Raw genomic sequence first — 25,061 nt, 5'->3', positions numbered from 1 at the left:
GGCTGCACCTAGGGATTGGGCCTGCCCTCTGCCACCTGGGAGCAGGCCTAAGCCAGCATGTCGTTATCTCCCAAGGGTTCCCAGACTGCGAGAGGGCACAGGCCGGGCCTCTAGTTTTTTTATAATAATGCATCGTACCATCAGATCCATTGTTTAACTTTATATGTGTCTTAAAAGACTGAATATTTTCTTGTTAAGTACAGTCATATAGTAGGCATTATCATCAGGTCCATCGTTTAGCCTTGGATTTGTCTTAAAACACTGAATATTTTCTTGCTTTCTGTAGTCATATAGCAGGCATTAACAGTTCTGAATACAGAGAGCTCATCACTAACTGAATAAAGGCAGAGGGGGCTTTAGAAGCAGACAAATGAAGCTTTTAAAAATTACTATAAAGACAGATTCAGAACAAAGAGGCAATTGTAACTGCATACATAAATTATTTGTATGCAATATCATGGTAAAAGTTTAACTAGCCATCGTTATGTAGATTCATTCATTATATAATTTTCCTTTAGTAAAGTCATTATGGAAGTTCCCCAAAGCTCTACATAGAGTGCAGCTCTACAATGGAATTGGAAGCATAACTTGTAATCGGAATATATGGTATTGTTGAAATGGCATGAGCATAAATTGCTGATTTTACTGAATTTTTTCTTCCTAACATTAAATAGCAAAGTGTAGTGTCAGGATTGCAAACCTGAGAAAATGTTCAAAGAATTAAGTGTTAGGGCGATAGGCTGCCAGCTTGCAAGGAGCACACACACACAGCCTCTTCATCATAACACTCTTCGTGTTGGCCCAGCACTCAAGTATTTCTTTCACAAGAGGAAATTATAGTAGAATCAAGGGCAATAATAGAAAGTAGTACTTTCTAGATTATACCTGTGATGATTTAAACTATTATCAGAATTATTAACAGCAGATTTCAGTAGTGTACATGAGTTTTAGATAGTAACTTTCATTTTATAGTCTTTTATGTGTTTTTTTCTCATAATTAGTAATTAACATTTTCTCTCTTAAGAATGTATTTAATTCTCTTTAAAGGTTACAGAAGCTTTAATGTGCTAACATTAAACTTGTATGTCTTGCAGCTGTGAAACAAAATGTAAAGCACCTCTTTTAAAATATTTAATGCAGGGCTCAGCAAACTTATCCTTAAAGGACCAGATAGTAACTAGTTTAAGTTTTGTGTAATTACTCAACTCTATTATTATAATACTAGAGACCCAGTGCATGAAATTGGTGCACAGGTAGGGTCCCTAGCAGCTGCTGGCTGCCAGCTGGGGCCTTCCTTCATTCTGAGCCACCCCCTGGTGGTCAGCACATGTCATCACAAGCAATCGAATTCCAAGTGGGGGGGGGGCTCCACTTTGCATATTAGGCTTTCATATATATGGAGATGACAGCAGCCATAGACAATACGCAAAGGAAGGAGTGTGACTGTGTGCCAACAACAACTAAAACTCCATTTATGAAAATAGTCTGTAGGCCAGTTTGGCCCACAGACCTTAGGCTCCTGACCCATGGTCTAATGAATATTTGACCTTGTTTATTGTGTTTATTCTAGAATAACTCTCATTTAGTAATCTCAAAGTCCTTAAAATCTCTTCATTTTGAATAATTTATTGTATTACTGATTGAAAATTTATATTATTTATCTTAAAAGGAGAAAACCCATAGCAATACTTGAAGAAAGCATACTTATGGAAAGCATAGGAAATATTGCCTTTTATCTTTCAGTTTCTATACTTTAATCCACATGATTTCCAAATAATATCTTTGGCCATTTTATGGCTACTTTGATGTTAAATGATGACTGACAATATTCTATCCCAAGCAAAGATATACTTCAGAAATGAAGGCAAAGCAAGACATGCACAGATGAAGACTGCTAAGAGAATTTGTCTCCAGAGCCTAATTTTTGCCTGGCCCTATGCTAAGCCATGGGATACAATAGTAAAGTGACACTGTTTCCCAACATAAAAAGTCTCCTGTCCCATGAGCCTTAGCCAGTGGTTCTCAACCGTCTGGCACTTTAAATACAGTTCCTCATGTTGTGACCCAACCATAAAATTATTTTAGTTGCTACTTCATAACTATAATGTTGCTACTGTTATGAATCATAATGTAAATATGATATGCAGGATAGTCTTAGGCGACCCCTGTGAAAGGGTCATTTGACCGCCAAAGGGTTTGCGACCCACAGGTTGAGAATTGCTGCCTTAGACAAACAAAGTCACCAACTATAATTCTGAAAAATAGTTCAACTCACGTGGTACAACTAATGTACAAAAAACAACCCACTTTTCCTGGGATGCTTAGGATGGTTTTATTATGGATTGGATACAGGGATGAAGGATGTTCCCAATAGCAAAAACAATGTGTGTTAAAGTAGAGAAATCAAATTTCCATCTAGACCAGTGATGGCGAAACTATGACAAGCATGTCAGAGGTGACACGTGAACTCATTTTTTGGTTGATTTTTCTTTGTTTAAATGGCATTTAAATATCCTATTTAATAATAGGCAAACATGGTAATTGACTGTACCTTCACTATGCCTCCCATTGGCTAATCAGCGCAATATACAAATTAACCACCAACAAAGATGGCGGCTAATTTGCATACTGCAGGCAGGGCAGGGCAGCGTGAGCCGCTATCAGGGACTCCGTGGCGGGACCCCCGTGTGCGGCCCTGAGCAGCGGGACCCTGTGGCTGTGATCTTGATCGTGATCATGATTGGAAACCAGGCCGCAGGCAAGGTGATATCCCGGGACCCAGGAGCCACCTTACCTGCGGCCCGTGATCGTGATTGTGATCGTGATCCTGATCGTGATCCTGATCGTGATCAGAAAGCCGGGCGCAGGCAAGGCAGCACCCTGGGACCCAGGAGCCGCCTTGCCTGCGGCCCATGATCCTGATCATGATCAGAAAGCCGGGCCGCAGGCAAGGTGGCCCCCTGGGACCCAGGAGCCCATTGGCAAGGTCTGCAGGTAAAGCAGCGATCAAGCTATGAGGGGGACAGTGGGGGGCAGAAGGAGCTACAGGAGTAGCTCTGGTCGGAGACTGAAGACTCCTGCCGAAGCATGGAGCAAAGACTGAAGGCTCCAGCCACAGTGAAGACTGTGTAAAGAACGAAGATGGAAGGTGGTGGCCAGAGTGAAGGTCTGGGTCCCGGGTGCCAGAAGAAAACTGGTGCTGGCAGCCAGGGGAAAGAAGGCCTATTGCACGAATCTTTGTGCACCGGGCCTCTAGTATAAAATAAATATCAAAAATATAAATCTTTGTTTTACTATGGTTGCAAATATCAAAAAATTTCTATATGTGACACGGCACCAGAGTTAAGTTAGGGTTTTCAAAGTGCTGACACGCCAAACTCAAAAGGTTCGCCATCACTGATCTAGACTAACAGGATGCATAGTTTTGCCTCACATCTAGTTCTTCACTGCCCATATCCTATAAGCTTCCACCACTGGGTTTCTGGCCCATTGTCACTGAATTGTCACATGATCACCAAACAACCCAATGCAAAGGTAACTATTTGGCTCTTATCTGACCTGATTAACGTTGCTTACTGCACAGTGCTCCAGGAAGTGTTTTCTTTTAATCTCTCAAAATCGTGGTTGTTTGCATTCTTACATCTCTGACCTTTTGTTTGTTTTCTCTTTATAAAAGCTTAATAATTTTTTTATTAAACTAAAGTGATCCATGTCAAAAGAGTGCATTCATAAAATAGTTTAAATTTGGGCAGTGGGAGTCAAAAGGAAAAGAAGAGTTTAAGATATTAATGAAATAAGAATCTAAAAGAATGGAAAGAGATGTAATCCAGAACATAATAGGAGAAAGGTGCCTTAACTTATATTGAGTTAGGTAATAATCTTAACTTCTATGGATAATTACGGTGAGAATATCCTGCCAAAAGGCATGAGGCAATTGGAAATTAGAAAACAGAGTTTGAGACATACAGCCATTGTTTCTCTCATATTTTAGCTTCAGAACCAAAATAATATCTTCATCAGATAATAAACAGCAGAAGGATAGAGTAAGAACATACCTGGAGATTTCAGATATCAAATAATAGGAATACACTAGGTAACAGTGATTAAGATAAACAGCAATGACTAGTAAGTGAAAATTTGACAGAGGCTTTAGAAATATCTCAGGTTTGTAATCTGTAATCTATCATTTAAAAATTTATCTTTTAACTTTTCCTATTTTTTTCTGACTGAATCTAGATTTATTGATAAAATGGTATGTGGTTAAAATGGTGTTTTTTTGTCATTGTATTCAAAATCAGGTGGCTTATGTAAACTGTCAATGTTCTCCAGGAGTTTGAAGTGATTTTTGGCTTCATAACACACTCATTTGAGAACAGTTATATGAATTGCATTTAAGAGCTGTAAATAGCCCCTTCACTTTCAAAAACAGGCTTGGAAGGGTCTATCTAGTCAACATTAAACACATTTGAGTAGCCCATTAATAGTTAATATTATGAAATATTTGCTCTAAGTTATGAGCTGTTTTCAATACCCTATGCCATTCTATTTAATCCCCATAATACTTCTATGAATTATTAGCATCACTTATTACTTAAAATTAAGGAGGTTGACAATTTTGTCTAAGATCTTACACTTGGTATGGGAAGACCAGTGTCTTAAATTCAATTCTGATTGTCATCAAAGTTCATGAACTTTATCCCTGCTATTCTGATACTACCTGGTGCATAAGAAATTACTGATAAGAATAAAAACAAATCATATATGTTATGTTAGGGATTTGGGAAAAAGCTTAAAAATTTTCTGGGTAGGTAAGAAACTAGTCAGAGATTACTTAAAACAATTGGATTTCTTATGAACAAGGATGTATGAACCTATTTAAATCTCTAGCAATAGAACAATTTCCTACTTATATTTTCCTTAATATAAATATTTTTACTATTAATTCCATAAGCATTTTTGTATACACACAACATTGCAGGCCCCGTTCCATGCTAATTGTTAGATAAAACCAAATAAAATATAGTCTACCCTTTGCACTGAGGTTATGTCAGGTCTTGTGGTTATTATAGTATCACAGGAAGTAGCCTAGGCCTCTGAGGCTCTGATAATTTTGCTGTAAATCAGACTAACTGTTAGCTATCGTAAGCCAATCTGTAATGATACTAACCCCAAGTGTATGATTTCTAATCATTTGCAGTAAGTGAAGTGCTTGATTCTAGAGCTGGGGCAAGAAAGACACAAGATGAGTCTGGCATATTTTATCATCAAGGAAAAATGAAAATGCTAAAAAAATGATGGGACATATCACAACAACACAACAGTCAGAATGAAGTCACCCCACTGGCCAAATAAGTGATGATTTGAGCATCAAAATAATTAGAACAGTAATGAACTATAATAATTTTTAAAAGTTAGGAATCCATAAGTCTATGTCATAATACATAGATAAATAAACAAATAAATAACAGGGGGAAATGAGGTTCTTGTTGACAGCATAATGCCAAGTGCTAATTGGTGATAGTAAAAGGAGTACTTCAGCTTGAAATATCCTCTTTGATGATTATTAGGGTAAAGATTGGTTCACAAAAGAATCACTGGTAATGCTAAATCTAAGTGTAAGGTAGACAAGTAGCAGATATTTGTATGTTATGATCTTAAAATTGTCCCCTCCTGCTTATTGGTAGCATAGGGCAAGAAAAAATAGCTACACAGTACAGAAATCAGACAACATCTTGTTGGGTAATGGAAATTAACATAAAAAATAAGGAGCAGATGGATATCCTGTGCCTCTAGATATCATTCCTTGAGAAGGTTACAACTTCATTTATTTATTTCCAGATGGGCACAACTAGAATGCAACTGTGAAGAAACGAGCCAAACCCAAAATGAGAAATATTCTGTTTTAAATAAAGGGTACACTCATTGTTAAAAAATAGCAATGTTCAGTAATGACAGAGAAAGATAAAGGATTAGTCCCCAGGCTAAAGTGATATGACAGCTACATACAAAACTTGGATTCTGTAATAGAGAAAAAAGAATTCCATAAAGGACACTATTCGATCACTTGCCAGAATTGGAAGATGGATAGCAGTGGAATACAAGTATAATGACAATGTTAGACATATGAACATCTGTGGTTATGTAATAAATGTCCTAATTCTTCAGAAATGCACACTGAAATAACTGGGGAGAAGAGAGCATGATAAATACAGGTTGCTTTCAAACAATTCAATGAAAAGATATAATACATGTATTTTTTATACAGATTCTACACATAACAAATGGTGAAGCAAATGGGAAAAATGATCATTAATGAAAATTTTGATTAGCGCTTCAGAGTCCACAGATACAGAGGGCCCACTGTATGCGCTGATCTTATAAGTCCCCCATTTTATATAGCGGACTTAAGCATCTGCAAATTTTGGTGTCTGGGGGTGATGGTGGTCCCGGAACCAATGCTCCTTTTATAACCAAGGAACAAGTTAAGTTTTGAGGAAATAAAAATAATCAGTATTGAAAATATAATACGTGTATTTTTCTACATATTCTACACATAGCAAATGATGAAGCAAATGGGAAAAATGATCATGAATGAAACTGAATAAAGGATATAGTGTGTTCTTTAAATGATACTGCGATAATTTTTAAATATAAATTTGAAATTAATCTCTGACTATAGACTAGAAAAAATAGCAAGAAATCACTGGTATACGTAAACTCTAAGGAAACTCATATATCCAAGACAGTTCTCTGGAGAGATGAGTTTTAGGAAAATGCACTGAGTTGTTTGAACTAAGAAGTGAAAGAGCAACTCCAATGGCCTCAGGTGATTAATGTCTGCGATGTTGTGGAACACACAACCTAAGTTTTCTGTAGATTAGGGAGAAGCTCTGTGGAGTTATCATTCTGTTACTACATATTTCTTGTTAATTTTAAAAATAAAAATAGAGCATGAATGAGTTGGCAAAAATTACCAAAGGTATTGGTAAAAAGATCGCAATAAATCACACAGGTGCAAAAACTAGACATCTCTTCCCATGTTGACAGGGAGGACAGTTGACCCTGGAACAGCAAGGGTTTGAACTGCACGGTTCCATTTATATGTGGATTTTTGTCAATAAGTTCCCTGTACTAATTTTGATGAGTGCTTCAGAGTCCACAGATACAGAGGGCCCACTATCCGCATGGATCTAGGCTATTTTACAGAGGGCCTGAAACTTTTGTTGCTGTCAGGGTGGGGGGTGGGGTCCTAGAATCAATACCCCTAAATAACCAAAGGATAAGTTAAGTTTTGAGGGAGTAAAAATTTATAAGTGGATTTTGGGATGCACAGTTCCAGCTCCTCTAACCTCTGCATTGTTCAAGGATCAACTGTGTATCTGTTTTTAACACTAAACTTTGCTCATATGGTGACTTCTGTTTTGAGCTACATTTCTTTCATGAAATAGCAAAATTTAAAAAAAAGAGAATATACAAAATATTGATATTTCTTAGGTAAAACATTAACATATCTGAATTTTACAATTTAGCATTCAAATATAAATATATAAATGAACAAAAAGCTAGTAGAATTATCAGGCATGTTCCTTAAAGCGGGAACTCCACAGGTCTGCACATTTAAATATAGATAGTTAACAAACTATAATTTGAAAATATTGGAAGCATTTATAAAAATATCAGCCATGTCTAGCTATTTATTGGATAATAGTTGATACTTATGCTAATTTTTCTAATTTGCTCTGTATGGCAGGATCTGGAAAACAAATCTATGTACAGTTTAACTTATAAACCCAATCTGTCTTCTTTCAGCTTCATGATGTTATCCATTATCATTATTCTAATAACTTCACTAACCAATATTCATGCTATTTAATTAAACTAAAATGTACCCAAGCACTTTAAAAGGAAGACTATGCATAATAACAAGCACTGCAAAGCAGGAGAGTTAAATCCAACATATTAATCTTAAATTGTATAAAGATGGAGAGTCTGTGCCTCGTTCTTAGAAAAAAAATATATTACCATATCAGATTTAAATCCCTGGAAAGATGATTAAGAATCAGTCATACATTTGCATATCATCTTATACTTTATAAAGCACGTTTAGGCCTAGTGTCTATTTGCGGTCTCACAATAGCCAGGGATCATTATCATTTGATTTTGTAAAGTAGGAAACTAGCTGAGAATAACCGAGGCGAAGCGATTGGCGCTAGCATTGGTTGCACTGATGACTAGGGAATTGGCCATAGGAACACATTTATCCCAACTGTTAGTCCTGCATTTGTCTCACACTCCACGGAGAGCCCTGTCACTAATTCAGTGCTCACATGCCAGTTTTTATGATCCTGTAGCCACTCTCAGGAGTGAAGTGTTTGCAGTCAAGAGTGCACTCATGCTTCAGAAACATTATAGAGGCCATAATGCATATCGTATAAGTGTGTACTGCTGTTATATTGATTTCCTTCTCACATTAATAGTAATACTAAGCATATGATGTGAGTAAGTCTCATCAGACCTACTGCATAAATGAGGAAACTGAAAGACACTTAAGGATAAGTGATATTAAAGATAGCATTAGCAGATCAAATAGCTGTTCCAGCTGTCCTCTTCCTATGCCTCTATAAAATGTGTCTTTCTGATTTCTTTAAAAGCATTTTCATCACAATAGCCTTGTTGAAACTATTTCCACTAAAAATATAGAACAAATAAACATCAATTTTCATTATCTGAAATGTTGTGGCATCCTGCTCATTAAAAGCACCGCCTTCACGTCCATGGTAAATTTAAAGCTATATAGTTCAAATGTTAAAATCGGACACAAGTTGATGATTCTGTTAGAGTCGCTGCTGTGAAAACAGCAGTGTTTTGATGATTATCCTCAGTTTCCTCGGGGGAACTTCCCCTCTTCATGCCACGCCCCTTAATTCCACAGAGGTACATGGTCTTGTACAAGTCACTTAAACTCTTGGGTTTTAAGATCCCTTCATCACTGAAAATGTAATTCTAACTACCAGATCCTTGATTCTGAACTGCATTTTCAAATTAGACTCAGCAACCTCATAGTTTGTATAATGTGATTTCCCCCTGATTCCCTTAGCCGTTCATAATGGCCTATTAACATGTGCATGTGGACAGAATAAAAAGCTTTACACATGTCAACGGAGAGATTTCACTTGGAATATTTCCATTTGGGCCTTTTGTCTATTGATGTGCAATTCTCCAGGATACTAGGATGAAAATAACCTTGACTAAGAATCATGAGACACGGGTTCTATTCCAGGCTCTGACAGGAAATGTTCATTTAACTTTTGTGAGCGACAGCATATTTAGGTATAAAGAATAAGTATAAAAATACGCGTCCTGCCTACCTCATGAATAAGATGTAAGAGAATAAATTGACTCAAGTTTGGAACAAGTGAGGTTAAAGGAGAATAGTGAACAGCACAAACAACACTGGCATAGTTCTGCTTTACCTGACGGGGAGATGTGCCGCCAAGAAATGGTAGGCTCTGGTTTCCCAGTGGCCAAACAAATTAGGGTGACATTGGTTCCTTCATTGATGGTCATATCACTTGAGATGTCATATATCTTCGGAGGAACTGAAATGGTAAAACATGCAGTGGTCAGAAAAAAATATATAAAATTCTGTTGAGCTATATATGATAACTCCATGATCTCATGCACTAAAGCTGGGTGGTGGAATGCACTTATGGCCTATGATCATGATCAGTACCCCAAAGATAGATTCTCTAGCTCCTCAAGACTCTCCTAGAGTTTTCTTTGTTAGTTGGTTAGTTTTATTTTTTCTAAATTTTAGATGTGTAATATTTAATAACAAAAATATTTAAGTGTTGCTTAAATTAAAGTTTTATTGTGGATATTTTTTATTGTTGTTGTTAAGCCTCACCCAAGGATATTCTTTTTCCATTGATTTTCAGACAGAGTGTGAGGGAGGAGAGAGAGAGAGAGAGAGAGAGAGAGAGAGAGAGAGAGAGAGAGAAACATTGATGTGAGAGAAACACGTCCACTACTAGCCTTTCACATATGTCCAAACCAGGGCTAGGGATCGAGTCTGCAACCAAGGCATGTGCCCTTGAACAGATTGAATCCATGACACTTCTGTCCACAGGCCAACGCTTTAACCACTGAGCAGAAACCGATAGGGTTATTGCGGATATTTTGTATTAAATAAACTGGAATATTCATAATCAATCTGTTCTATCCATGAATCTTCACCATAATGATGGTTTTCTTGTTGAAAAGAGTAAAAAAATTGGAAATTTAGAAGAAACTTAAGCTAACACAGTTGTGCCTACATCTTGATTCAAAAGCTGAGTAAGGTAAAAACATGTGCAGGACTGAGAAGTAAGATTCCGTGTTCTCAAAGGCATTTTGGGCCTCAATTTTCGATCTGCTAACTAGTAGGGCTGGAGATTGCCAGCATTTATGTTCTAAGGGACACTATTACTAGGGGCTGTGACACTTGTGTTCCGCAAGAGTTTTCTTGTCAGTGATGGCTGGAAGCCACTGGTTGAAACATTTCTTCACTTTTGGATTTCTTAGAGCCTCTGTTATGCCCACTGTACCTCTCAAGAGTAAAGGGGAAAATATTATGTTGTATTTTTTTTATTGTCCCTGATGTTTTGGACTATGGGAGCTTTTATCCCAGCAGCATTTGGTGAAAAGTTTACAGACCATGGAATACAAGTTGGGAAAGTTGGATAGAAAAATACTTAAATTAACTTCCTGGATTAAAATGTCCATCACTCTCTCAAATACCAAATGGTCTCATTTAAACCTCAAACAACATGGCTATGAATCCTGGGTCCTCGACTGGCTAGTGAGTTATCTAAGGAAGTTACTTAATGTATCTCAGACTCAGTGTCTTCATCTGAAACTTGGAGGTAATAATAAAAACCCCATGTAGCTGCTGGGAGCATTCTATAAGTCAATACATGTTAAAGGACTTAGAAAAGTACTTGACATTGTTAGCTACTATTTTTAGATGCCTTAAAAGACATATCATATTGTATTTAATTTCAGTACTGCCCTTTTTCCATGCCTTAAACTGCTCTCAGAACTTCATCATTTGGTAGTGTATGACTGGCTTATAATACACATTTTGGTTTACTATATAAAAATTATAGTGTACTAAGAGAAACATTCACTGGTTGCCTCCCAATGGCAATTAGATACCTTGATAACTATTAGAAAAACATTCTTTTTTTTTACTGAAATATTTTAATTGTTAGAGTTTCTTCATGCAAGAGATATTTAGACAGTTATTTAAAAAAATAGTAACTAAAATTTATCGTAAGGATAAATTAAATTACCTATCCTGTGAATATCATCTTTGATTTTTTAAATGAAATCATAACTCTGCTATAAGAAAAATCTAAGATAATTATTATGGGTGTAAAGCATTTGATTATATGTAACTGTTGCTATGATTGAAGAAGATGCTTATTCTTAAGTGATATACTATTGTAACTGTTTCTAAATGACATATTTTTAATGAGCATTTAAAACATGCTATCATTAAGCTCTTCAGGCAAATAAAAAAAAAATAAAAAACCATTTTAAACAGGTACTCTTTTTAGCTTAAATGACACAGAACAAAAATATAGACATTAAGATACTATGGCCAGAAAATAGGAAAAAAATGTGAATTATCTATTACTGGTGAACAGGAGAGTTAATAAAAATAAAGTTACAACATTAAATAGGAATACCATTAGCTATGTGGATGTAGGTATTAATTTAATATGGCAAACTATGAAATACAAGTGTAAATATACAATATTTATATATGTGAGAATATACAAATATACACAAATGCACATACAAATACATATATACTAATGCACACTATTAATAAAATAAAAGAGAAAGTTACTTAGTACTTTCTCCTTTATATGGAATATAGTACATAGAGATCAGCCTAGGATGGTTAGTTTATTTATATATTTTAAACACCTATGCATCTGCCTGTATTTTAAGCAGTAAACATGAGTGGTACATTGATATTAAGCACAATATTTGACTTCTCAAAGAAACAACAGAGTTTCTTAGCCATAAACTTAGATTTGACATTTAACTATGGGAAATTGGTAAGGGAAGAGTACTGAATTCCAGGTGTGGCATGTCATCTCAGTGATTGCAATCACCTCTTGGGGCCTCATGATTCAGAATATGCTACAGGGAAGGAACATATGGAAAGAGGAGGTAAACAAGGGAAATCCCTTTGGCAAGGCTCTTCTCCCCAGAGTGCATCACCTGTTGACATCAGATACTGTGTGCTAGGGTGGGAGGTGGAGGCAATGAAATCTTTCACATGCACTGTAGTTTGTGGAGGCAAAAACAGATGTTGCTTCACTGAATATTCAAAGCATTTGTCCATTCTGTTTAAGAGTTCTACTGAGCAAATAAAAGGTTAATTCTGGACACACAGCAATTAGAATTGCTGTAGAAATTTCAAAGCATAATCCTTGCCCTCAAGGAACTTAAAATTAAGAGATGGAGGCAGATAAGAATGTAACTAAGATAAGATAAATATTTTCCACATTTTTCTTTACCATTTTACATGAGTAACACATATTTAATAACTATGCCTTCTGGGTTGAAATCGGCAAAGATTGGTTTCATATTGGTTTATTTTAATGCGAAACATGTAGAACAACTTATGCACAAAGCTATTTGGTCCAGTGCTATTTATAATGGAGAAACACTATTAATAACATCAAAGTAGGACAACATAAATGTAGACATTGTCAGCTCTATATCCAGAATAAGGCATGGTGCTGGGGAAGGGTTTGGGATCATTCCAGGTGCATCAGGCTAAGGGAAAATGGAAGAGAAAAGAGATGCTTCTACATTGGGTGGCAGGGACTGGGAACGGTGCTGTTATCTCAGGCATCTTAAGACCATCTGGTTCTGGTATCTCTTCCTGGGTTACAGATTGTGTGTAAATGACCCACAGGCACACAGGTGGGAAGGACTCTATTGAGCCTTCTGAACGACAAAGCAAGCAGTGTGTCTAATGGTATGTCCAAGATGCTGTGCTCTAGCATAGAAAAACAAGAGTTAAAATAACTTACTATTTATTCTAGGTGCATGTTCTCTTTCTATATACTGTATTCCAAAATTTTTCAAATGCTTTATTTAATAGATTTTTATTGATTTCAGAGAGGAAGTAAGAGGGAGAAAGAGATAGAAACATCATTGATGAGAGAATTATTGATTGGCTGCCTCCTGCATGCCCCACACTAGGGATCAAGCCCACAAACTGGGCATGTGCCCTGACAGGGAATTGAACCTGGATCTCCTGGTTCACAGGTTGATGGCCAACCACTGAGCGACATTTGCTGAGCTCAAACACTTTATTTAGAAATTTAATTTAAATGATTTGTTTACAAAGGAGCAAATGTGTTAAATCAATTCAATTATTTTAAGTAACTATGAATTTTGGACTTCTGTGATATTATTAAAGTATGTATGACCACAGCAGTGTCATAAAAAATATGTTATTTGTCCAAATGTAAACTTGTTTAATTTACAGTAAATAATTATTATAACATTATAATTACTCTCAAGATCAACATGACACCATAAATAAAAACAGTAAAGGGCAGAAGTTCTAGATTTCATACGAAATCATAGAATATTTCTCTCCTGATTGGACTTTAATTGGGGATATACAAGATTTTATTATTTTGTTTATAATTATGTGTTGTGTATGACCAGTGAAAGAGATTGTAAAATATCAGAAACTTTCCAAAAACAGAAGTTGGGGGAGGAGAACCAAAATAGAGGTGTAGGCAAACACCTGTGCTTGCCGCCTCCCACAACCACATCAAAATTACAACTAAAATACAGAACAACCATCATCCAGAATCGCCGGAAAGCTGGCTGAATAGAAGTCCTACAATAAGAGAAGCAAAGAAGAAAGCACACTGAAACTGGTAGGGGATGCGGAGGTGCAGAACAGGCTGGTCTGCCACACAGGTGTGCTGCTTTTTTAATCAGGAGGGGGATCCTCTCTGCTGAGGCCTCTGGGAGGAGCAAAAGGTCCCAACCCACATCAGACTCTCAGTCCAGGGTTTCAGAGCTGGGAAAAGAAGTCCCCACAGAGAGTAAGAACTACTGGCCATAAAAACCAGTGTGGATTGGGGCTCAGTGACACAAAGGCTTCTTGAGACCCAAGTGCTCCTCTTAAAAGGCCAGCACCATGAACTTAACTTACAAGCTCCTGCTTCCTCTGAGCTCCCATGCTGGGCGAGTCTCTGGGGGACCCAGAAACATATGAGGAGAAACTGGACTGTCTGGCATCGGAGCAGGAACTTAAGGGCAGCTTGATTTCAGAAAAAGATACTCACAGCAGTCGTTGTTCCTGTGCTGGAACCTTCACAGTGTCAGAGCTGACTGACAGCCATTTCTGTTTGCTCTGCCCTGGTGATTCCCTGAGACCCTGCCTCATCCAATTTATAACCCCATCCAAGCTGTGCACTGCAGCTTTTGCATATTAATGGTCTTTCCTTGCTTAGGCTAAAAACCTGTGAAAGAAGCTGCAGCTGAGTCAGGGAGCTCCAAACCTATCAATAAAAGGCCCAAGACCTAGCACCAGGAACAGCCTGCCTTGCTTCACAGCTGAACTTTGTCTGGGCACTTCCAAACCCAATACAAACAAGAAGAATCTGCTGATGCCTCCATAGCTCCTGCTGGATGGGCCCAGTCAGGCTGACTTTGCACCTCCCTGGAAACCCAAGAGCCAGTATACCCAGTGGTCAGTGTAAGACCATACCAGATTACAACTCTACACATCCATAAGTGACACACTCAAGAGGCAGACTCAGTGAACACCAAAGCCCCCACTGAAGCAAGTCCTGCTCCATAAGGGTGTGTCCTGCTTAACAGCTTTACCACTGTAGTCACAGCTGGTCCCCACAGCCAATTGGCCTGGAGGTCAATTCCTCCTAGTGACACCAACAGCAATCAAGGCTCAACTACAACAAGACTGTATGCACAGCCCACAAAAGGGTAGACCTAGAGTGTCCACCTCAGGTGATTAGGGAGGCTGAGCCACTGGGCCATACAGGTCACCTACTACACAAGACCACTCTATCAACTCAAGGAAACTTAGCAAATCTACCCAACACACATAGAAACAAACACAGGGAAGCAGCCAAAATGCAGAGATAAAAAACATGTCACAAATGAAAGAAATGGAAGAAAGTAAACTACTGGACATAGAGTTCAAAATCACCATTATAAGGTTATTCAAGAATCTTCTAGAAACCTCCAAGGGACTAAGTGAGACTTTCAAGGATCTTAGTGAGAATGCCAAAAAACTGGAAAAGGACCAGTCATAAATTAAGCTACACTGACTGAAATAAAAAATATTAGACATGGATTCAACAGTAGACTAGACCATTGACCACTGGTGGTCTCTGAGGTTGGCAACCACTGGTTTAAGTAAACATTTGGAGCAGTGGTCACCAACCAGTGGTCCACAGCCCGCTAGTTGTCCATGAGATCTGAAAGGTTGGCGACCACTGGACTAGAGGATGCTGAGAAGCAAATCGATTATTTGAAATATGAGGAAGCAAAAAATAACCAACCAGAAGAGCAAAAAGGAAAAATAATTCAAAACTATGAAGATACTGTAAGGAGTCTCTGTGACAACTACAAGCATAACAACATCCAAATTATGGTGGTTCCATGAATAGCAAGAAACTACAACCAAGATTACTTTATCCAGCAAAGCTATCATTCAGAATTGAAGGTCAGATAAAGAGCTTCTCAGATAAGAAAAAGCTAAAGGAGTTCATCACCACCAAACCAGTATTATATGAAATGCTGAAAGGTATTCTTTAAGAAGAGGAAGAAGAAGAAAAAGGTAAAGACAAAAATTATGAACAAGTACATATCTATCAACAAGTGAATCTAAAAATCAAATGAATAAAAAATCTGATGAACATAATAAATTTGTGAATAGAATTGAATCAGGGGCATGGAAATGCAACAGACTGATAATTCTCAGAGTGACAGGTGTATGGGGCAGGAGCAGGAAGATTAGACAGATCTTATATGCATGTATGCATTACCTATGGACACAGACAATAGGGTGGTGAGGGCCTGGGGTGGGGTGGGAGCTGGGTTGAGGGGAGCTATGCATTAAAAAAGAGGGCCATCTGTAAAATCTTAACAATAAAAATTTTTTAAAAAGAATCATCTTTTCAGTGGTAAAAGTATAAATAAGTGATAAAACAACCAAAAATAAAGAAATACATTAATAAATAAAGCTATAAAAAATAAAAACAGAAGTTGTAAGTAGGTTGAAAGTTTGTGTTCAACTTAAATGTTTTATAAAATGTCCATATACATTTATTCCTCTTTATTGAATTGATTAGGGTGACATTGGTTAACAAAATTATACAGGATTCAGGTGCACAATTCCACAACACATCATCTGTACACCATATTGTGTGTTTACCACCCAGTCAAGTTCTCCTTCCATCACCATTTACCCCCGCATACCCTCCTCCACCTGCAATCCTCTCATTGTTGTCTGTGTCCTTGAGGAGGTTTTTTTCCTCTTTTTTTCCATTTTTGTCAATCCTTCCATCTCCCCTTTCCCCTGAGAGCAGCCAGCCTGCTTTCTGTCTATGGCTCTGCATCTATTTTGCTTGATAGTTCATTTTGTTCATTAGACTCCACATGTGAGTGAAATAATATGGTACTTGTCTTTTTTTGACTGGCTTATTTCACTTAGTATAATGTCCTTTGACGTTGTAAAGGGTAAGATTTCCTTCTTTTTTATGGTTCAGTAGTATTCCACTGTGTAAATTTACCACAGCTTTTTTATCCACTCCTCTACTAATGGGCATTTGGGCTGCTTCCAAATCTTGGCTATTTTAAATAACATTGCAATAAATACAGGGGTGCACATATTATTTTGAATTGGTGTTTAGTGTTTCTTTGGATATATTCCCAGAAGAGAAATCTCTGGGTTGTAAGGCGGTTCCATTTTTAACATTTTGAGGTAACTTCATACCATTTTCCACAGTGGCTGCACCAATCTGCATGTCCCCCAACAGTGCACAAGAGTTCCCCTTTGCCTACATTCTTGCCAACACTTGTTGCTTGTTGATTTATTGGTGATAGCCATTCTGACAGGTGTAAGGTGATACCTCATTGTGGTTTTAATTTAAATTTCTCTGATGGTTAGTGAGATTGAGCATCTTTTCATATAGATCCATGTAGAGAGTGCAGAAATAAACCTCACATTTAGTCAGGTACTATAGGTAGTCAATATTTGACAAAAGAGGCAAAAACATACAATGAGGTAAAGATAGTCTATTCAATAAATGGTGTTGAGAAAATTGGACAGATACATGCAGAAAAATTAAACTAGACTACCTTTTACACCACACACAAGAATAAACTCAAAGTGGACTGAAGACTTAAATGTTAAACACAAAACCATACAAATCCTAGAAGAAAACATAGGCAGTAAAATCTTAGACATTTCCTCATAGCAATATTTTTTTCTGATATATCATTTTAGACAGGGAAACAAAAGAAAAAACAAACAAATGGAACTATGTCAAGCTAAAGTTTTTGCACAGCAAAAGAAGCCACCAATAAAATGAAAAGACAACCCACTGAATGGAAGAACATATTCACCAATGATATATCTGATAAATGGTTAATATCCAAAATATAGAGAACTTATAAAACTCAACACCAAAGAAACAAAGAATCCAATTACAAAATTGGCAGAGGACTGGAGTAGACACTCATCCAAAGAGGACATACAGATGTACTATATGCATTTAAAAAAAATCTCTCTGGATCCCACAAATTAATAATCTGCTTTGATTTTAATTATTCAAGGGTCTCAAATTCAACTGCTACCTAATATACCCTGTCCTCAACTCCTATTCAGTTGCTTCCATCATGAGAGAATGGTGCATATTTCAATGTATCTATAGATTTAGATTAATTAAAGGTAATTTACATCTCTTGTTGGTTTCACTTTCTCCAAAAAAGTAGGCAATTTGACCTGCCCCAATTACCTTTTGCCCATTTGAGTGTTCTATCATAGTGTCATTGGGCAGGGTATAAAGCAGTATCAGCAAGGAAAGTCAGGTAAATCACACTCAGACCAAATACCAGTTGGTATCATTCCCTACCGTGTGCAATATAATGGGCAATTGAGTTTGTGAGAGGTTGCATGGTTTACTTTGTTGCTGTTAACGTGTACTTATTTCCTGAGCTATAGAAATAGGTTTTTGTTGGTTTAATCAGCAGCCTTCACTGATTTCAATTAAATTCCTTCCAATAATTCATCTTGTAGTCTGGAACATAGCCATTAAAAAGTCAACACAAGGATGACTAACCTACACATCACAGGAGTCATATGAGGATAGTGTTTTATTATACTAAAAGTCTGTTCAGATGATTTTTTTTTTTAGAAATAATAATTAAAATAAAGTTTACACCTGTACTTAGTTGCATGAGATTCAAGTCTAGGTCACACATAATATTGAGAACCATTAGAGGATGTATTTGATGGTGAACTTAACTGTAAATTCAAGACATGGACTATTTGGATCTGTAAATTTACATCGGCTCACTGGAATCAATTACATGCACCATCGAGTTCTTAAGTTGTAATATACCATGAAATACCACAGATACCAATCCATTGGAGGCCTTCTTTAGGCTGCCACGGATAAACGTTGAATAGAGTATTTATTTAATCCAACATACATAACATTTATTTAGTTACACTCACAGATTATAAAAAAAAATCAGTTCAGCATTTATTGAAACCATGATATTCCTTAGTGAGGGTGTGAAATTCATGTTTTAAAGGAACACACACTGAGTGTACTCCCACTCATTCTCTGAAGTCATAGGCTCATTACAAAAACCTTTAAAGTTTTTACTATCTCTGTCTGAATTATGCACACAATCACTAGATCTCTTCTTCAAACATGTTTTCCAGGCCAAGCAGGAAATAAAAATAAAAGTGATTCTATCTTTTTGGGGTCCTGCTTGACAAACCTCTTCACAGTGAATTCTTCCACCCTAAAAACCTACCAGAAAGACAAAAACACTGAAATGTGAATTTTTTTGTGAATGCTAAAAGGTTAAAATTTCATTTTAAAACACTGCATCACTGATAACATCAATCATCTTAAAGCAAGACCCAATTTTTCTGGGTATGCATCTTGTTGAAATAACCATTTGCACCCATAACCCCTGTCCCTTATCACTCCTCTTTTTCTTATAGTCTCTCTGTTATAGTATGCTTTGCAATCCGTCATTGTCATTGGTTTTTATTTACCTGTTCATTGCCTGTCTTCTCTTCATAGAACATAAGTAAAGTCTTGTTGTAGAAACACCGTCTGCTTTATTCAACAGCATATATATCACCAGCACCTACAAAAGTGCCTGACATATATGGGATATTCAACAACTATCCGTTTAATTTTTCTTTCCTGTACTGAGCTAATATTTCTTCAACCTCTTAAAGATTTCCCATAGAGTTTCATACTCTGGAGAAAATGATGTAATAAAAACTCTGAGAATATAGTAAAAATATAATTATAAAGCCAGGGGTTCTATGTGACTTTTGCAAAGATCCTCTCAGTTTGGGGATTCAGTATTCCTTTTAACTCTTCTAAAAAAAGGTACTTTTCTATTCCATTACCTACCATATTTTTTGCTGTGCATAAATCAGAGAAATAATTGAATGATGGTCCTATATATTGATTTTCAACAGAATGGGATGTGGCATCTTAGGCAGCACTGTGCACACTGGTTACATATTCTTTGATTTTTACTTGAGAAGTCATGCAAATTCAGGGTCAAAAGGATTTGACTCTAAGAGTATGTACCTATTATTTTTGCCTTTTTCTCCCCTCTCCACAGACTTGGAATCTGATTTAGTTGGAATAAACAATATCTCTGAAGATTTTTCAAACTGTTTCAGTGAACAAGCTAGACATAACTATAAATCTGGGGAGAATTGGCTTTTCTTGCACTCCATATCTGGAAATGGCTGGCAATATCAAAAGAACAGTCCTACTTTCCCCTGGCTGCCACTTCCCTTCTCTGTCTTGGCCAGCCCCCAGAAAGCAAAAGCGGATCTACGTTACATAACAAACCTCCTGGAAAAGGTGTTGTTCTCAAACTGAAAGAAGAAATTGTTTCATGATTTTTTTTAAATTGGTTTGCTTGCAGGTGCTGGATGATTTCCTGGCCTGAATCTAACTAGCAACATTGTTTTCTCCGGTCACAGACTCTAACTGACTTTTTGTAGTTTATGACATTTCACAGACTTCTATGACTTCTCCTCTCATTCTATCACATAGGTAGTGACAGGAGGAAAAAATATCCAGGCATGACTTGCAAATGCAGACTTGCCAGATTTGTGAATTACCTGCTGATGGAATAGAGCAGAACTACTTTTGGGGGAAAATGGTATCTTTCAGACTTCAGTTCAAACTTTGAATCATGTTGCTTAGTGGTTTTTCATTTTTTGGAAACCCACATACACTTTTTTTTTTTCTTAATTGACTGTGTCTTTCAAGGGGTCAGTATATAAAATGGCAAAACAGTCAATGACCTATTTTAATCACTCCATCCCTCCATCCATACAAATATTTATTGAGCACCAGCTTGATTAGGCAGAATGATCTTAAAGAGTACATGTTTAAAGAGTTAGAAAGACCTAATACTATCCTATATAATAAAAGACTAATATGCAAATCAACCGAACAGTGGAATGACCGGCCACAACGACTGGTTGCAACGACCAGTCACTATGATGCGCAATGACCATCAGGGGGTAGACGCTCAACATAGGAGCTGTCCCCAGCCCACAGGCCCTGACTGGTGGGGGGGAGGGGGAGGTGAAGGCAGATTGGCCCTGATCACCAGCCAGGCCTAGGGACCTTATCCATGCATGAATTTTATGCACTGGACCACTAGTTAGTTATAATATGGAGTCATAAATCCTACAAAGTGGATTTTGTAACTACAAGGTATTTGGGGAACACAGAGTAGTAAATATAACTCTGCCACTGGAGTCAGAATTGGAGAAACTAGAGAGGGCTTTATGAAACAGATGGCATTTGAGTGGAATTTGATGGTTAAAAATAGTTTTCTGCATCCAGACAATTATCAGGCTAATCTAATGAGACTTTTTCAACCCTAGGATTGGGAGGAGGGCTAACTCAGGAGATCCTAGACCAGCCGTGGGCAAACTACGTCCTACAGGCCGGTTCCGGCCTGTTTGAAATGAATAAAACAAAACAAAAAAAAGACCATACCCTTTTATGTAATGATGTTTACTTTGAATTTATATTAGTTCACACAAACACTCCATCCATGCTTTTGTTCCAGCCCTCCAGTCCAGTTTAAGAACCCATTGTGGCCCTCGAGTCAAAAAGTTTGCCCACCCCTGTCCTAGACCAATAGTTATTGAGTAAGTTACAAAATCTATAGGTTTGAAAACTGATTACAAGGTATCAGAAAGACCACTGCACACACATTTCTTATTTATTTAAAACCTCCACTCTAATCAGGAAGGCCTTCCTTCACATCCTCAGAGCATAGTTATTTACCTTCAGGGGCCTAATCTATAATAATAAAAGCATAATGTGCTAATTACCCTGAATGTCCTTCAGGATGTCCTTCCTTCTGGACAAAGCCATAGCGGGTAGGGGCTGAGGCAGAGGTGGCGGAGGACCCAGGTCACGGCAGTAGCAGGCAGGGGCAGGGGTTAAGGCCCTTGCACAAATTTCGTGCACTGGGCCTCTAGTCTATATATATGAAAGGCTAATATGCTAAGTGCCCCTCCCTCATCTGACTGGTAGTGACTTGGCAGTGGCAGTTCTCAGGTGACACACCCCAAAACCAGAGAGGAGGGAGCCCAATTCCTCACGGGGCCGCAGGATTCCACCTTCAACCATGGGTCATGTTGTTGCTGGGGCACTTTTGGCCATGAATCTGGTTTACTGCATACTTGTGTTTGTGTTCCATACCTTGTATGATAGCAACTTTGTAGAGTGCCCTCTTGCACTCTGGGACCCTTAGGGGGATGTTGGAGAGCCAGTTTCAGCCCAATCCCCACAGGCCAGGCTGAGGGACCCACCTGCTGGAGGGACCCTGTTCATTCCACCTACGCCCTTGGAGCCATGGTGCCATCCCTGGTGTGGCCGGCTGGGGAGGGACCTGGAGTGGTTGGCTCCAGGGTGTGCCTGGCCCCTCTTGCCCAGTCCAGCCCCACAGGCCACCTTCTAATTAATTTCATTTCAATGTGCACGAATCCATGCACTGGGGCACTAGTATGAAAATAGAACTACCCTTAGAAGAGATGAGACTCAAGTAGCTTGATTTCTTTTCATACTTCCTGAGAGCAGCACGATGGAAGTAAAGAGGGCTTCAGACTGGAGGTGGAAAGTGCCATGGGCAACTTGTCCCCACTGGGTTATTTTCCCTTAGAAAATGCAGAATCCATTTTTTCGTAGCAGTGAGCAAGACAATCAGCAATGGAGAGAAGAAAGCAAGCATCTGAGAGGAATACCCCCACAGGATATGTAGTTATGGAAAATCAAAGCCGCAATAGTGTTCCTCTCTTGCCCTTTTCTCCATCTCAAATTGACTTCCTAAATCCTAAATTATGCATCAAGTAGGATGAGAAAAAGTAACTACTTTCTAACTTTTAAGACAGATTTCTTTTTTCTCATTGAAGAAAGGTGCAGTTATTTACTAGGCAGATTTTCAGTGGCAAATACACACACACACACACACACACAATCTCATGAGGCTAATGGTTTAGAAAGGATAGGTTTTGGTAGCATAATGTTTATTTAATGATTTTAAGTTTTTTGATTGAAGGCAACTTTTTTACCTGCTATCTAAACATTTTGAAGTAAAACATGCAACATTGTTTTACAAGTTTCAATATTTTAGACTATAAAGGTGTTTCTTTTGCTTCATTTTGGCTAGAGGATCAATAGATGGTCTTTACACATGAGTGTTTATACAGCAGAGTGCAAATCCCTGCTGTACCTCAGGCTAGCTTCCGCTCCACTTATTGGATGGCTCAAAATATAAAATACTGTTTCAAATCAGAACCATAATAGCAGATACCCCTCAGGCGGCAGCAGCAGTGGCAGCAGCAAGGCCAGAGCACACTTGCAGCCGGTTGTATATCACAGGGTGTCTACCATGCCTGCTTAATTCACCCTCCTCCCTAGCAGAAAACAGGTACAAAATGCATAGGAAAAATGCCACAACTGAAATACCTTCGAGCACCCAAATGCAGGTCCCCATACCTAGTGAGGCAGAATTCTTAAGGAGCCAACTTTATCTTTAAAACCAGCAGCGATAGTAATATTTTATTAAGAATTAATAATGAGCTTTTTCCTGGAAACAATTTGGCAGTATATTTTCAGAATTTTTAAAAATTCCAACCCAAACGAGCCAATGATTTCTCCTTCCAGGAATTTATCTTGAGGAAAGCAGGTACCTTTTGCGAATATCATCAGTATTCCCATAAACCTGGTGGCCAGCTCCACTGTTCTGTTTTGGAAATGTGCCAGAAAACACCCCCTGAAGAGGCCGGGGTGAACTTTTCTTGCCTCATCCTTGGCAGTGAACTCTTCTCCACATAAACCAGTGGAAACAGCCCAGCTGTGTCATACTAGGATCCAGCTGCCTCCTTTTGCAAACATTTCCCACCTCTAAAAGCTTGCTTTAGAATTTTTTTTTTTTTGAAACATGAGTCCAATGTCTACCCTTGGACTCCTAGAGTTATAATGTAACACCCGGCTTCTCCTTTCACAAGGTAAGTCTGTTTCCATTAAATATGAGTTCCCCTTGATAAGCTCAGGTTTTTATAAATGTATTTTGGCAGATTTCTGTATCTAAAGGCTGCTAGGTTTTAGGGACTTGCAGAGATGATGTGTCATTGCAGCACAATCAGAAAAATCATGCCTTTTAGAAAGTACTCTGGTTTCTTTGTTCTTTGAACATATTTATTTTCCTAATTATGAAGGCAGTACGCACCTCTTGACTATAATGTGGAATTAGATATAAAGAATGAGGGGGAGGGAGAAATCTATTAGGTTGAAACATCGAATATTGCCTTTTGGCAAGTTGAAATCAAATGGCTGCTGGTAATGTCATGTGAATCACTCTTAATTGTTTGTTATATTTTATTTTGTATTTTTACAAAGATCCACAAGGCCCAACAACCTCACCAGAAAATTGTGCTTAAGCCTTGGCTGAAAATAAAGTGTCCTTTTCTCTAAGACTTACACCCTCTAGAAACGGAGCTAGAAGGTAGTAGGAGAAGGATTCAAAAATCCAGCACTTTAGTTCTTTTCCTTTTCTCATTGGACACAGGTCTAACAAAAGGATATCTATAGCAAAGATTAATATGTGTTGGACGTTACTATGTGTAATGTAGTGAGAGCTTAATCACTTTTACTTTGTTGACTGAGTGGGGCCTATCATGGGGCAAAATTTTACATATCCAGTCCCCAATTTCTTCCTCCCTCCACCCACTTACTTCTTTGTGAGTTGGCTTATGTGACAGTTTTATAATGTGGCCCCAAGTTCTTCCCCCATTATAAATGGGGTCTTCGTACTTCCTTTGCCCCATCCTCAGCTGAATTTGAGTAGGCTCCTCAAATAACAGAACTGAGAAGAAAAGCTAAGTGACTTCCAAGACTGAATCATAAAATGTCATTTGTCATCTGGCTTGTTTTCTGAGGACACTGACTCTTGGAGGTCTGAGTTGCCACATAATTAGCCTGACCACCATGGACCCACCATGCTGGAGAGAATGTGTGGAGACCCCACATGGCAAAGTTCGGAGACAACAGGAACAAAAAGAGAGCTTAGGAAGTACCTCAACACTCTAGGCCCTAACTGTGGAAGGCATCCCAGTGAGACTTCAAATACCTTGTCCAAATTGCGATATTGTGAGCAAAGTACAAACTGGTAGTTGTTTAAAGCGACCATGTTCGGGCATGGTT

At 37.9% G+C, this 25,061-nt stretch overlaps 1 protein-coding gene across 1 annotated transcript in view; it reads right to left on the bottom strand.

Moving 5' to 3' along the window:
• The window catches only part of NEGR1 (neuronal growth regulator 1), an 854,147-nt gene that overhangs the window by 375,083 nt on the left and 454,003 nt on the right, over nt 1-25,061 (bottom strand). The window contains exon 3 of the mRNA XM_006775915.2: nt 9,474-9,599. Within this exon, the coding sequence (XP_006775978.1) occupies nt 9,474-9,599 (126 nt within the window). The remainder of the gene's footprint in view (nt 1-9,473; nt 9,600-25,061) is intronic.

This window comes from Myotis davidii, unplaced genomic scaffold, assembly GCF_000327345.1.
Source record: "Myotis davidii unplaced genomic scaffold, ASM32734v1 scaffold128, whole genome shotgun sequence".
NCBI lineage: Eukaryota > Metazoa > Chordata > Mammalia > Chiroptera > Vespertilionidae > Myotis > Myotis davidii.
The sequence above is the reverse complement of the archived record's forward strand: the minus strand, read 5'-3'. Positions and strand labels throughout refer to the sequence as shown.